Genomic DNA, 14,294 nt, shown 5'->3' on the forward strand with positions numbered 1-14,294 from the left:
GAAGTCTCCACTGTAATAAATGGGAACTCCGGAAAAAGAGCCAGATATTCTGTAAGAGAGAGAGAGCCTTAACGAATGGCAAATCTTCATAGAAGATTTCTGTCTGAAAATCCAAGGCACAGCCTTTCCAAGGCTCAATTCTTTAAACTCAAGCCATTTTGGATTGGTCAGCGAAGAGTCACAGACAGAGAAACATGTGCTTCAAAACATATATGTGTGAACTTTGGCTTGAAGAGGAAGAAGCTGCACCAGCTTGGGGATCATAGAAACATCATCTCCAAGGGACACTGTACAGGCCAGCGTGTGTCGTGACGGTGACGTTTACAGGACATACAGCAAATTCAAGCATAAGACATTTCACACAACACTGGATCCTTCAACGAAAGGAAACCTCATCGTATGGGAGGAGTGGGTCACTAAATCTGTACCAATAACAGAGAAATGCAAAGATGGGTCCACTGAAGAGAAAGAAATGAGGAATGGGTTTCTTGAGAAGAGGCATACCTCCATTGAAAAGCTGGTGGACCTCAAACAGGACCACCTCTCAAACTTCTCCAGACAAATTTGTAACATCAAGCACCAGTTTGAAAAGACTGAGTTGATCGAGACCCTGACCCAGAATGACGTAATGGTTCACACAGACTACAGTGAGAACTACGTTTGTAAATACACCAGGGAAATAAAATAAACTCACTTTGGAGGTGGAAACCAGCAGGGGACCCTCCGGTCGGGAGTTATTTATCTCGGTGGGGGCAGGGTGGAGTCCTTTCCATCGCTGTCAGCCTGTCTTCAGCACGCCGCCACAGCCACGTGGGCTCACCTTGACCCAGTACTGAGGAGCATATGAGAGGACCAACCAAATGCCAGGATCATCCACTTCATCTTCAGATTGGCCCACATCTCAATATTGGAATGGAAGCAACTTTTACCGAGCCTCAACAGTGCCATTCGTGCGAGGATTTAAGCTTGTAACCTGGAATTTCACGGAGGCGTCCCATGGAAAGGGTGCTCCTGATGGAAAAACCTGGCTGATAGAATTGTGTCCTGTGGTACCAGCATACCAGATGCCAAAAGTCTCTTTTGAGCAGCTGAAACTGTGTTCAGTGTTGTTTACGTTCTCTGTTTTTAGCCTACGTTATGTCATGTACTTTTTGAAGCACTGCGAAATGAAATTGATTGAACTTGAATCCATGATTGTGCCAATGTTATCTCATTTATTTTCAACATGAAATGTTACGTATTTTTTTTTATCCCGACCTCAGTCTTAATATACTTACTGTCATTACCGAAATCATCAACCTCCTTTCCGAAACCTGTGTATCATTAGCGCAACAGGTGTTCATTTAATGTTCATCTAATGAATGGGGAAAATGGTGATTTGCTTTGAAATGCATGTGCAGAATCTATAGGTTGTGTTCTTTCAGGTGTGCCACGTCATTATGAAAATATGTCAGGTTTCAATGCCATATCAAAAATATTAGGTTGTAGATTTCGGAAGGTGTTGCGGTAATGAGAGATCAGCCATAAAAAGACTTGTTGATGCAAGTCTTTTTAAAGAATTCATGTTTGAAATCTTTGAAACCGAGATTCCGTGAGAATCGCCCAATTTTATGCATTGAAAACAGAAAATAATTGTCTAAGGCAATAACAGACTTGAATTTTGAAAGCCGTCTCACTCCGAAACTGAGCGACCCCTGCATATTTCTGACACCGCCTACGGTGGCTCAGTAGGCCCACAGACAACACTGACTGGATTAGGGGGGGGGGGTTGTTGGATTGCGGAGGCCACTGACGGTGATGGCTTTGGCCCTCCGGGGGACAGGGCTGTCACCCATTAGGCACTGACCTTAAGGGGGGAGGCGATGGGGGACAGGTAATGGTGACTGAGATTCAGCGTGACAGCAGAGGGGCAGGAGAGCGAGAGATACATGCTTTGGTCATTGGTAGCTCTGTGTGTGTCGAGTCTCAGCATCTCAAAACCGCACACCGATTTCCCCCTGTGTTTTCCCCTTTGACCTCAACGGGTCTCCCCTTGCACTGGCTCAGTGGATGTTCTGTAAGTGTTTATCTATACTCAACAACAACCCTACTGGTTAAATTAAGTGTGATAGAGATGAATGTTTAACTATTACACCAATCAGTTGTTGACATCTCACTTTCTTCCTTATTTCTTTCTTGACATTTCAGTGTCCGACAAGCACCAGTTCAAGAATGAGCAGGTGTTGTACCGTTTCCGCTACGACGACGGCACCTATAAGGCCAGGAGCGAGATGGAGGACATTATGTCAAAGGTACCGTATCTATCTACAGTGCCTTCGAAAGTATTCGTACTCCTTGAATTATTCCACATTATCTTGTTGCACAGAAATATTTTGTGTCCCTAATCTACACACAATATCCCATAATGAGTGAACATGATTTTTGACATTTTTGCAAATGTATTGAAAATGAAATGCATAAATATCAAATGGACATAAGTATTCACAGCCCTGAGTGATTACAGCTGTGAGTCTTTTGCCCGTTAATCTTTTCTAAATTAAATTAAAGCGCTTTCAAATTGGTTGTTGATCTTTGCGAGACAACCATTTTCAGGTCTTGCTATACAATTTCAAGTAGATTTAAGTCAAAACTGGAACTCGGACACTCATCAACATTCACCGTCTTCTTGGTAAGCAACTCGTGTATATTTGGCCTCGTGTTTTAGGTTATTGTCCTGCTGAAAGGTGAATTAATCTCCCAGTGTCTGGTGGAAAGTAGATTGAACCAGGTTTTCCTCTAGGATTTTGCCTGTGCTTAGCTCCATTCTGTTTCTTTTTTATCTTGAAAAACTCACTAGTCCTTAACGATTACAAGCATATCCATAACATGGTGCAGCCCCTACTATGCTTGAAAATATGGGCAGTCCTGTTATATTGGATTTGCCCCAAACCAAACACTTTGTATTCAGGACATAAAGTTAATTGCTTTGCCACATTTTTATTGTTGCTGTATTACTTTAGTGCCTTGTTTCAAACAGGATGCATGTTTTGGAATATAAGTGCCTTCTTTTCACTCTTATCAATTAGGTTAATATTATGTAGTAACTTCAATGTTATTGATCTATCCTCTGTTTTCTCCTATCACAGCCATTAAACTTTGAGCAACTGTTTTAGTCACCATTGGCCTCATGGTGAAATCCCTGAGCCGTTTTCTTCCTCTCCAGCAACTGAGTTAGGAAGGACGCCTGTATCTTTGTAGTGACTGGATGTATTGATACACCATCCCAACTGTAATGAACTTCTCCAGGCTCAAAGGGATATTCAGTGTTTTGTTTTTTGTTTTTTTACCCATCTACCAATAGGTGCCCTTCTTTAAAAGGCATTGGAAAACCTCCCTGGTCTTTGTGGTTGAATTGAAATTCACTGCTCGACTGAGGGACCTTACAGATATTGTTGTGGGGTACAGAGATGAGTTAGTCATTCAAAAATCATGTTAAACACTATTATTGCACACCGAGACCATGCAACGTATGTGACTTGTTAAGCACATTTTAGACATTTCAGCTTTTCATTTTTGATGAAATGTCTTAACGTATTTCCACTTTGACATTCTGGGGTATTGTGTGTAGGCCAGCGACAAAAACATCTCAATTTAATCCACTTTAAATTCAGCCTGTAACACAACAAAATGTGGAAAAAGTCCAGGGGTGTGAATACAGTGCCTTCAGAAAGTATATATGAGGGTTTGGGTCAATTCTACTTCAAATCCTATGAGAAAAATGTGGAATCCTCTATCTCATTTTAAATTTAAATGGACTCCAAGCCTGTTGAAATATCAAATGGAAAAACAGCAATAGTGCACTTAGCAGCGATAGCCATAGATGTAGAGAAATCTGCAAAGTCGTTCTGAGATGTAGGACTTGAGGAGGGCATGAAATCAGAGCTGAGTGATACTTTTGATGTCTGAACATATCTGACTGACTCACATTTGTTTGGTGTGAACTATCACTTCGAACAGGCAATCTGCAATTAGAAAAACAACAAAGCTGTCATCCCCCCCCCCCCCCCCCCACTTAAACTGGTAAACAGCTAAGGGATGGGGCTAGAGAAATGTAACCACTCTCAAATCTATAGATCAAGCTATGGATGCACTTGAGATCAAAATGGTAGTTTTATCCAAAACCATGTTTTGAAGCTAAACAGTGTTTGTTTACTATTGCATTATTTACAAACAATGGTGTGAAAGACTTATATGTTGGGTTATGATGATAAGACAGTTGAACTAAGTTTATTAGGCATTCATAAGTTATATTATTCAAGAATCAATGGCTATATATCATTCATTTAAAAGTCCAAAAATGTATGTACTGATTACCTCTTTTAAGAAGTCAACTTCCGGCAGATGTCTCTAGCCGACATACTACAGAACTGCTTCTGCTTTTGCAATCTCTGGGTTAATCCTAACTGTCTCTTAAGTAAAATGGTCACATAGTCATGCATTGACGTCAATGGGAGACTAAGAAAACATTAGACTTACAGTACCAGTCAAAAGTTTGGACACACCTACTCATTCTGGGCTTTTTCTTTATTGTGGAATTACCCCTGAGTTTGAGGCTTTCCCGTTGAGGATACAGTGAATCAAATCTCGTTCTCTCTCTTCTTCCCGTAGGGTGTGAGGCTCTACTGTCGCCTTCACAGCCTGTTCACCCCTGTTGTCAAGTAGGTATTCCTCCTCCTCCCCCTTTCTCCTCCTCCTTCTCCCCCTCTGTCCAGGTGCATCCGTATGCATATTCATACAGGATTCATATTCAGCCCACGCCGCCATCTATGAATGACTGAACAAACATGAGTGCTGCTGCCATTCACACCTTTCCCTCCCCGCGCCTAATCTGGCAACCGTCCGCATCTCGTTCTGTCCGCTGCTGTGGGTTAATGTGTCAGCCTTCAGCTTGGAGTTGCCCGTTTGAAGTTTCGTAAACAGTTCTGAGAGGGCGGCTGTCGCGTGTAAGCAAACCTGAACGTCGGCCTTGCTGAGTCAGACAAATGTATTTAACATGATTTTTTTGTTGAAGTACATAATCAGCACGCACACCCAACCCACGCACTCATTTACTCTCCCGTCCCACCTCCCTTGACAAACACAGCACTCCATCAATCTTAATTTTACCCCACAAGTCACCTTCACCAGTAGCACTGGAATTGGAGAAAGGACGTCAAGCAAATCAAGACACACACACAGTGCCAACGCCTTTCCCTTTTGCTCTGGGGCACTGATTGTTGTTGCCAGGGTGTGCTGTCATTTCAGACAAAACATCAGGGGTTTGGAAAAAATCACACTGATAAAAATGTCGGCCTGCCACTCTCACATTATGTAACACTGTTGGACGCGTTTGGTATTTGCAATGTAGTTTTGTGATTACCAGCCTGCCAGTTCTGAATGGCTATCGTTAACTGGGTCGTACAAGGTTTTAATTACGGACACAGATTTTTGTTTTCCATTGCAAAACATTGTGCAACGGTGTGACCGACTGAACAGGACCACGCAGCTGTATGATCATTATAGTACCTGTGAGTGACAAAGCACCTCACTCTCATTTAATATCCCATTTGGGTCAGTGTGCCATCATTCATACAGTAGGGCAGTAGAGATACACCCTGTACATAATTCACCACATTGAGATTCACAGGCAAACACAATGATAATGTTCTCCAAACGTTCCGCCGTTCACGTGACCCAACCATCCAATTTATTTTCAGAGCTTCCTGATTCGCTTATCTGCTTCCTCTACAAGAAGAGCCTAGTTTAGATAGTAGGAGTTACCACTAACTGCAGATTTATGTGACAAAAAGCTATCTTTATTTCTCTACCCCAAATCCTAATCTTATCCTTTTAGGGGGATGAAGAAATACCTGATCCTAAATCAGTCTAGGGATCAGCTTTTACCATCTCCTATGCAATTCAGGCAGTCATTCCCTAGAAGTTCACAGCAACTCGAAATAAATGTCACTGGTAGTACACCCACTGACCTGAGCTTTCACACAACACTTGTGTGTCAACAACACAACAGGTGCTGTATGCATTGGACATTACCGGACATTATTCAAAGCAATCAGACGCGATTCGTGAAGGGAAGATCTACTGGAGACATTAGACAACTACTAGAAATAATTGAAAACTATTGAGAATACAAGGAAACCAGGAATAATTGTTATAGCAGATTTTGAGAATCCTTTGATACGGTATGTCTAGAATCTTAATGTGCCCGGATTCTTCCAACTTTGGAGATTCTCTCAATAAGATGGGCAAAACTCGTGTAAAACAATCCTATGTTAAAATAAAGGTCACTTCTCAGAGAAAGCCTTCAGTAAATCTGGATTTTTTTTTTCAATTTTGGATTATCTCTCATAAAATGGGTGAAAGTCATGTAAAATAAATAAAAAAACGTAAGTTCTCTGAACTTTGAATTGTCAAGAGGTGTAAAACAAGGTTGCCATATTTATTATGGCCATTGAACTGATAACTATAAACATCTAATGACATAAGATTTTAAGGGCCAAAGAATGTATGGAGTACATAGAAAAGTATCAATGAACGCCGATCATTCAAGTTTTCATTTGAGTCCTAAATCTTCAAACTTGAAGGCCCTTATTGGCAAACTGGATAAATTTTCAAGTTTCTCTGGACTAAATCCCAACTATGATAAGTGTACTACTACAGTTGAAGTCAGAAGTTTACATACACTTAGGTTGGAGTCATTAAAACTTGTTTTTCAACAACTCCACAAATTTCTTCTCAACAAACTATAGTTTTGGCAAGTCGGTTAGGAAATCTACTCTGTGCATGATACAATACAATTGTTTACAGACGAATGATTTCACTTATAATTCACTGTATCATAATATCATTGTGCCGACATTGTAACTGTAGCTGCTTCTAGGCTAGATTGAACAGACTCAAATGAGATGCTCAAAAGCTACTGCTAATGCTCATGCTCTGTGTTAGAAAAAGTTACCTGCCCATAGAAACACACAGGAGATTTTGGAAGGTACTGTTGAAGTCGTAAGATGATGTAAACGGGTTTTAATGACTCCAACCTAAGTGTTTCAACCACTCCACAAATGTCTTGTTAACAAACTATAGTTTTGGCAAGTCTGTTAGGACATCTACTTTGTGCAGGACACAAGTTATTTTTCCAACAATTGTTAACAGACAGACTATTTCAATTCCAGTGGGTCAGACGTTTACATACACTAAGTTGACAGTGCCTTTAAACAGTTTGGAAAATTCCAGAAAATGATGTCATGGCTTTAGAATCTTCTGATAGGCTAATTGACATCATTTGAGTCAATTGGAGGTGTACCTGTGGATGTATTTCAAGGCCTACCTTCAAACGCAGTGCCTCTTTGCTTGACATCATGGGAAAATCAATAGAAATCAGCCAAGACCTCAGAAAAAGAATTGTAGACCTCCACAAGTCTGGTTCATCCTTGGGAGCAATTTCTAAATGCCTGAAGGTGCCACGTTAATCTTTACAAACAATAGTACGCAAGTATAAACACCATTGGACCACGCAGCCATCATACCGCTCAGGAAGGAGACTCATTCTGTCTCCTAGAGACAGAATCAAATCAATCCCAGAACAACAGCAAAGGACCTTGTGAAGGTGCTGTAGGAAACTGTTTTTATATTATGTATTTTTCGATACCTCTGAATAGAAAATGGTGGTGGTGTAAGTTATTCCTATTTTAGTTAAAGTTATTTCAAATGTTTAAAAAAAACTGTTTCTATAAGGCATAATGTCATTTTCTTCATGTCATTTAATAACATCTTTAAGGTTCTGGGAAATGTCTTTTGTGTGCACCTGCTTGCTTGAATGTGTTTTTGATGCATTTAGCTTTGAAACCATATCCTTATTCCCTCTGTCTCATTCTCCCTTGCAGGGACAGAGACCACCATTTAAAAACCTTCAAGTCTGTGGTGCCTGCCAGCAAACTGGTTGACTGGCTTCTGTCACAGGTACAGTGTACACACACAGGAGCACACGCAACACACACACACACTGGAGTGGAGGTGAAAACAACAAGTCTAAGCTTGATTTGTACCTCCATTCTGTTTCCCAGGGTGACTGTTCCACACGTGAGGATGCGGTGACGTTGGGGGTTGGACTGTGCAACAATGGCTTCATGCACCACGGTCAGTGCAGCACACACGCGTCACGTGACTGAATGACATACAGTACATCGGGGATATTGCGTAACATTTGTCATCGGGCTTATAATTCCCCTGAGCCGATGGTCGGGGACTGCAACATAATTTCATAGAATTAATTTATGCCAACACATGTTACACATCACTGAGTGATACACTGTATATACACACACACACACACCTTGCTACAATGCTTTTACAGCCACAAGGAAAATTGGGTCTGCAAAACTAGTCCTTATTTGACCACTTTTGCATGAAGTTTCTGTTGCTTGGGTTCAAGTGTTTCTCTGATTTTCGCCAGAGTACATAATACTACTCCTTGTTATTAGATTCGGTTATTAATCATGTTGTATTCAAAACATAACATTCCACGTTAACCATTTCCTTCCTCACACAGTAGGCGTCAGTTGTCATTCCTGTACGGTTGTTTTCTTGTAAACCAGTAACACTCGATTATTGCATTTTTCCTAACTGTCATACTGTAACTGTCACTTGAAAGGTGTTCCTATTAACTTTGGGACGAACCTTAACTTCCACTTATGTCAAATTCTCACTTAGTCATGCATTGAGGAAGTGAAAATTCCACGTGCCCAAATTATGACAGTCAGTCGGTACACGTACAGTCGTGGCCAAAGGTTTTTAGAATGACACAAATATACATTTTCACAAAGTCTGCTGCCTCAGTTTGTATGATGGCAATTTGCATACTCCAGAATGTTATGAAAAGTGATCAGATGAATTGCAATTAATTGCAAAGTCCCTCTTTGCCATGCAAATGAACTGAACCCCCCCCCCCCCAAAAAAACATTTCCACTGCATTTCAGCCCTGTCACAAAAGGACCAGCTCATGTCAGTGATTCTCTCACTAACACAGCTGTGAGTGTTGACGAGGACAAGGCTGGAGATCACTCTGTCAAGCTGATTGAGTTCGAATAACAGACTGGAAGCTTCAAAAGGAGGGTGGTGCTTGGAATCATTGTTCTTCTGTCAACCATGGTTACCTGCAAGGAAACGCGTGCCGTCATCATTGCTTTGCACAAAAAAAAGGGCTTCACAGGCAAGGATATTGCTGCCAGTAAGATTGCACCTAAATCAACCATTTATCGCATCATCAAGAACCTCAAGGAGAGCGGTTCAATTGTTGTGAAGAAGGCTTTAGGGCACCCAAGAAAGTCCAGCAAGCGCCAGGACCGTCTCCTTCCCCGCGATCGGGGCACCACCAGTAGAGAGCTTGCTCAGGAATGGCAGCAGGCAGTTGAGTGCATCTGCACGTACAGTGAGGCGAAGGCTTTTGGAGGATGGCCTGGTGTCAAGAAGGGCAGCAAAGAAGCCACTTCTCTCCAGGAAAAACATCAAGGACAGACTGATATTCTGCAAAAGGTACAGAGATTGGACTGCTGAGGACTGGGGTAAAGTAATTTTCTCTGACTAATCCCCTTTCCGATTGTTTGGGGCATCCGGAAAAAAGCTTTTTCGGAGAAGACGAGGTGAGCGCTACCATCAGTCCTGTGTCATGCCAACAGTAAAGCATCCTGAGACCATTCATGTGTGGGGTTGCTTCTCAGCCAAAGGAAGTGGGCTCACTCACAATTTTCCTAAGAACACAGCCATGAATATAGAATGGTACCAACACATCCTCCGAGAGCAACTTCTCCCAACCATCCAGGATCAGTTTGGTGACGAACAATGCTTTTTCCAGCATGACTGAGCACCTTACCATATGGCAAAAGTGATAACTAAGTGGCTCGGGGAACAAAACATTGAGAACTTGTGGTCAATCCTCAAGAGGCGGGTGGACAAACAAAACCCCACAAATTCTGACAAACTCCAAGCATTGATTATGCAAGAATGGGCTGCCATCAGTGTGGCCCAGAAGTTAATTTACAGCATGCCAGGGTGGATTGCAGAGGTCTTGAAAAAGAAGGGTCAACACTGCAAATATTGACTCTTTGCATCAACTTCATGTAATTGTCAATAAAAGCCTTTGACACTTATGAAATGCTTGTAATTATACTTCAGTATTCCATAGTAACATCTGACAAAAATATCTAAAGACACTGAAGCAGCATACTTTATGGAAATTAATATTTGTGTCATTCTCAAAACTGTTGGCCACGACTGTAGAAAGTTTTCCCACATCCATACGATGGATTCAAGTCCAATGACCATAAACCACAATCAGACCACACTGTTGTCAACATCAACAGTATTTGCAGTGTTCCTTGGCATTTCCACGGTCGCAGTCTGGGTCGCAGAATTGAACCACGGAAAACTCTTAAAGGTCTTCCTTAGCCTGGTTAAACCAGACTGAATGTTCTGCTCACCAGTGAAACAATGGTGAGTGCAGGGCTCATTCTGATTTGAACTAGGCTAGACCTTCCATAGTTTGCCAGCTATATCCTTGTGAACTTTGAATGCCCTCAAACCAGCACAATCTACTATACGTCCTACGCATATACACACACACACACTTATAAACTCAGCAAAAAAAGAAACGTCCTCTCACTGTCAACTGTGTTTATTTTCAGCAAACTTAACATGTGTAAATATTTGTCTGAACGAATAAAGATTCAACAACTGAGACATAAACTGAACAAGTTCCATAGACGTGACTAACAGAAATGGAATAATGTCTCTCTGAACAAAGGGGGGGGTCAACAGCTGTGGCCACCAGCTGCATTAAGTACTGCAGTGCATCTCCTCCTCATGGACTGCACCAGATTTGCTAGTTCTTGGTGTGAGATGTTACCCCACTCTTCCACCAAGGCACCTGCAAGTTCCTGGATATTTCTGGGGGGAATGGCCCTAGCCCTCACCCTCCGATCCAACAGATCCCAGATGTGCTCAATGGGATTGAGATCACGGCTCTTCGCTGGCCATGGCAGGAAATCACACACAGAACGAGCAGTATGACTGGTGGCATTGTCATGCTGGAGGGTCATGTCAGTATGAGCCTGCAGGAAGGGTACCACATGAGGGAGGAGGATGTTTTCCCTGTAACGCACAGCGTTGAGATTGCCTGCAATGACGACAAGCTCAGTCCGATGATGCTGTGACACACCGCCCCAGACCATGACGGACTCTCCACCTCAAATTCGATCCCGCTCCAGAGTACAGGCATCGGTGTTATGCTCATTCATTTGATGATAAACACAAATCCGTCCATCACCCCTGGTGAGAAAAAAACGCGACTCGTCAGTGAAGAGCACTTTTCCTGTCTGGTCCAGCGACGGTGAGTTTGTGCCCATAGGCAACATTGTTTCGGGTGATGTCTGGTGACGACCTGCCTTACAACAGGCCTCCAAGCCCTCAGTCCAGCCTCTCTCAGCCTATTGCGCACAGTCTGATTACTGATGGAGGGATTGTGCGTTCCTGGTGTAATTCTGGCAGTTTTTATTGCCATCCTGTACCTGTCCCGCAGGTGTGATGTTCGGATGTACCGATCCTGTGCAGGTGTTGTTACACGTGGTCTGCCACTGCGAGGACGATCAGCTGTCCGTCTCCCTGTAGCGCTGCCTTAGGCATCTCACAGTACGGACATTGCAATTTATTGCCCTGGCTACATCTGCAGTCCTCATGCCTCCTTGCAGCATGCCTAAGGCACATTCAACAGATGAGCAGGGACCCTGGGCATCTTTCTTTTGGTGTTTTTCAGAGTCAGTAGAAAGGTCTCTTTAGTGTCCTAAGTATTCATAACTGTGACCTAAATTGCCTACCGTCTGTAAGCTGTTAGTATCTTAACGACCGTTCCACAGGTGCATGTAACATTACTTGTGTATGGTTCATTGAACAAGCATGGGAAACAGTGTTTAAAACCTTTACAATGAAGATCTGTGAAGTTATTTGGATATTTACGAATTATCTTTGAAAGACAGGGTCCTGAAAAAGTGCAGTTTCTTTTTTTTTTGCTGAGTTTTTAGTAGACACACACACAATCTCACACACCCACTAATACAGTATTGACACACACACACACCTCCCGATGCCATCTGCTGGCTAGTTCTCCTTTTCAAGTTCACACGTCTCTTCTCTGCCTGCTGAGTGCATAGCATGTCTCTTCTCACCTCAGCTGTCCCTTCACATGCCCCAGCTCAGTCAGTATGTCTGTGTTCTTTCTCTTAACCTCTCTTTCACCCACTTCCTCGTAAGCACATTCTCCCTGTCCCTTTTCCTTTCGTCCCCTCTCTCTCTCCCTCTATTTCTCTCGTGCACATGCTCTCAGTCCCTGTATCATTCTCCTATCTCTCCCATCTCTCTCTCTCTCTCTCTGTGTACTGTAGATCAAGCAACGCAGCGTTTCTCCTAAATATTTCATCTTAGGCGGGTCGCAAGTGCCCTGCATAGCTTCATACAATGAAAGGCTGCAGACCAACATCAACATTGTCTGCTTTATGTAATAGCAGGGGAACACCGCTATAAGTAACAGACGCTATTCAAGGGTTCAGAGCTTTCCTGTGGTATTCACTTCCCCAATTGAATTCACACTCATAACAGCAGTCACCAATTTCAATGGGACACCAATTTAGTGTCAGTGGTAGTGTGCGTGTCTCTCTCTCTGTGGGTTGGGTATGTGTGTGTATAGTGGGAGTTTCTTGATGACTTGAATAGGTGGTATTAAAGGTATTCAAAGGATTCACCGTCTGACCGATTGGAAATGCCCCCTAGGCTTAATTGTTTTGGCATAGTGCCGGACTGTGTGTGTGCAGCACAAATCCGTTTGACTGATTTTGTTCCGCTTGGCCTACCAGATGGTCTCCCATACAGCTGTGTGCCTTTACCCCAGATACCACTGTTCTTTACAACCCTTCACTCTGACAGAGAGACCGACAGGTAGACAGACTGACACCTGTCACAGCCACCATCGACCACAGTTGGCTCGATACAATAACATGGCATCAGACTCCAAGTGCACAGTGCGCTGTCTAGTCATGGAAAAACTGGGGAAGCTGTTTTCATGGAAAGATTGAGACGGACAGGATCAGAGAGGAGAACAGAGTGTCCTTCCAACATGGCTATGAAAACACAGACATTTAAAGCCGACTGTCCTTTTTTGAGTAACACGCGCACACACACTCGGTCCCTTTCTGATGAATGACAGTGGGGTTGGGTTACCTGAGTGAAAGAATTGACGGTAATGTTTCCACTGGCATTTCCTTGGTATATCCTAGGAAATTATATAACTAACACACACACACTGCAACCTTTAAGCAAGTATTTCACCCCAACCTGTGTTGAATTAGCAGCTAGTCACTTGCCTGTGAATGAATGTCCAAGTAGGTGACTAAAGGTGTATTATTTATTTATATATGTATATATATACAGCCCTACTTTTGACCAGTGGTAGTATGTGGCTAAAGGTGTATTATTTATATATATATGTATATATATACAGCCCTACTTTTGACCAGTGGTAGTATGTGTCTAAAGGTGTATTATTTATATATATATATATCCAGCCCTACTTTTGACCAGTGGTAGTATGTGGCTAAAGGTGTATTATTTATATATATATATCCAGCCCTACTTTTGACCAGTGGTAGTATGTGGCTAAAGGTGTATTATTTATATATATATATATATATATCCAGCCCTACTTTTGACCAGTGGTAGTATGTGGCTAAAGGTGTATTATTTATATATATATATATATCCAGCCCTACTTTTGACCAGTGGTAGTATGTGGCTAAAGGTGTATTATTTATATATATATATATCCAGCCCTACTTTTGACCAGTGGTAGTATGTGGCTAAAGGTGTATTATTTATATATATATATCCAGCCCTACTTTTGACCAGTGGTAGTATGTGGCTAAAGGTGTATTATTTATATATATCCAGCCCTACTTTTGACCAGTGGTAGTATGTGGCTAAAGGTGTATTATTTATATATATCCAGCCCTACTTTTGACCAGTGGTAGTATGTGGCTAAAGGTGTATTATTTATATATATATATATATATCCAGCCCTACTTTTGACCAGTGGTAGTATGTGGCTAAAGGTGTATTATTTATATATATATATATATATATATATATATATATATATATATCCAGCCCTACTTTTGACCAGTGGTAGTATGTGGCTAAAGGTGTATTATTTATATATA

At 42.1% G+C, this 14,294-nt stretch overlaps 1 protein-coding gene across 1 annotated transcript in view; it reads left to right on the plus strand.

Moving 5' to 3' along the window:
* The window catches only part of prex1 (phosphatidylinositol-3,4,5-trisphosphate-dependent Rac exchange factor 1), a 109,262-nt gene that overhangs the window by 59,005 nt on the left and 35,963 nt on the right, over positions 1-14,294 (plus strand). Inside the window, exons 12-15 of the mRNA XM_065020664.1 lie at positions 2,188-2,291; positions 4,648-4,697; positions 7,920-7,995; positions 8,100-8,172. Of these exons, the coding sequence (XP_064876736.1) occupies positions 2,188-2,291; positions 4,648-4,697; positions 7,920-7,995; positions 8,100-8,172 (303 nt within the window). The remainder of the gene's footprint in view (positions 1-2,187; positions 2,292-4,647; positions 4,698-7,919; positions 7,996-8,099; positions 8,173-14,294) is intronic.

The sequence above is a fragment of the Oncorhynchus nerka genome, linkage group LG7 (genome assembly GCF_034236695.1).
Source record: "Oncorhynchus nerka isolate Pitt River linkage group LG7, Oner_Uvic_2.0, whole genome shotgun sequence".
NCBI classification, from domain to species: domain Eukaryota; kingdom Metazoa; phylum Chordata; class Actinopteri; order Salmoniformes; family Salmonidae; genus Oncorhynchus; species Oncorhynchus nerka.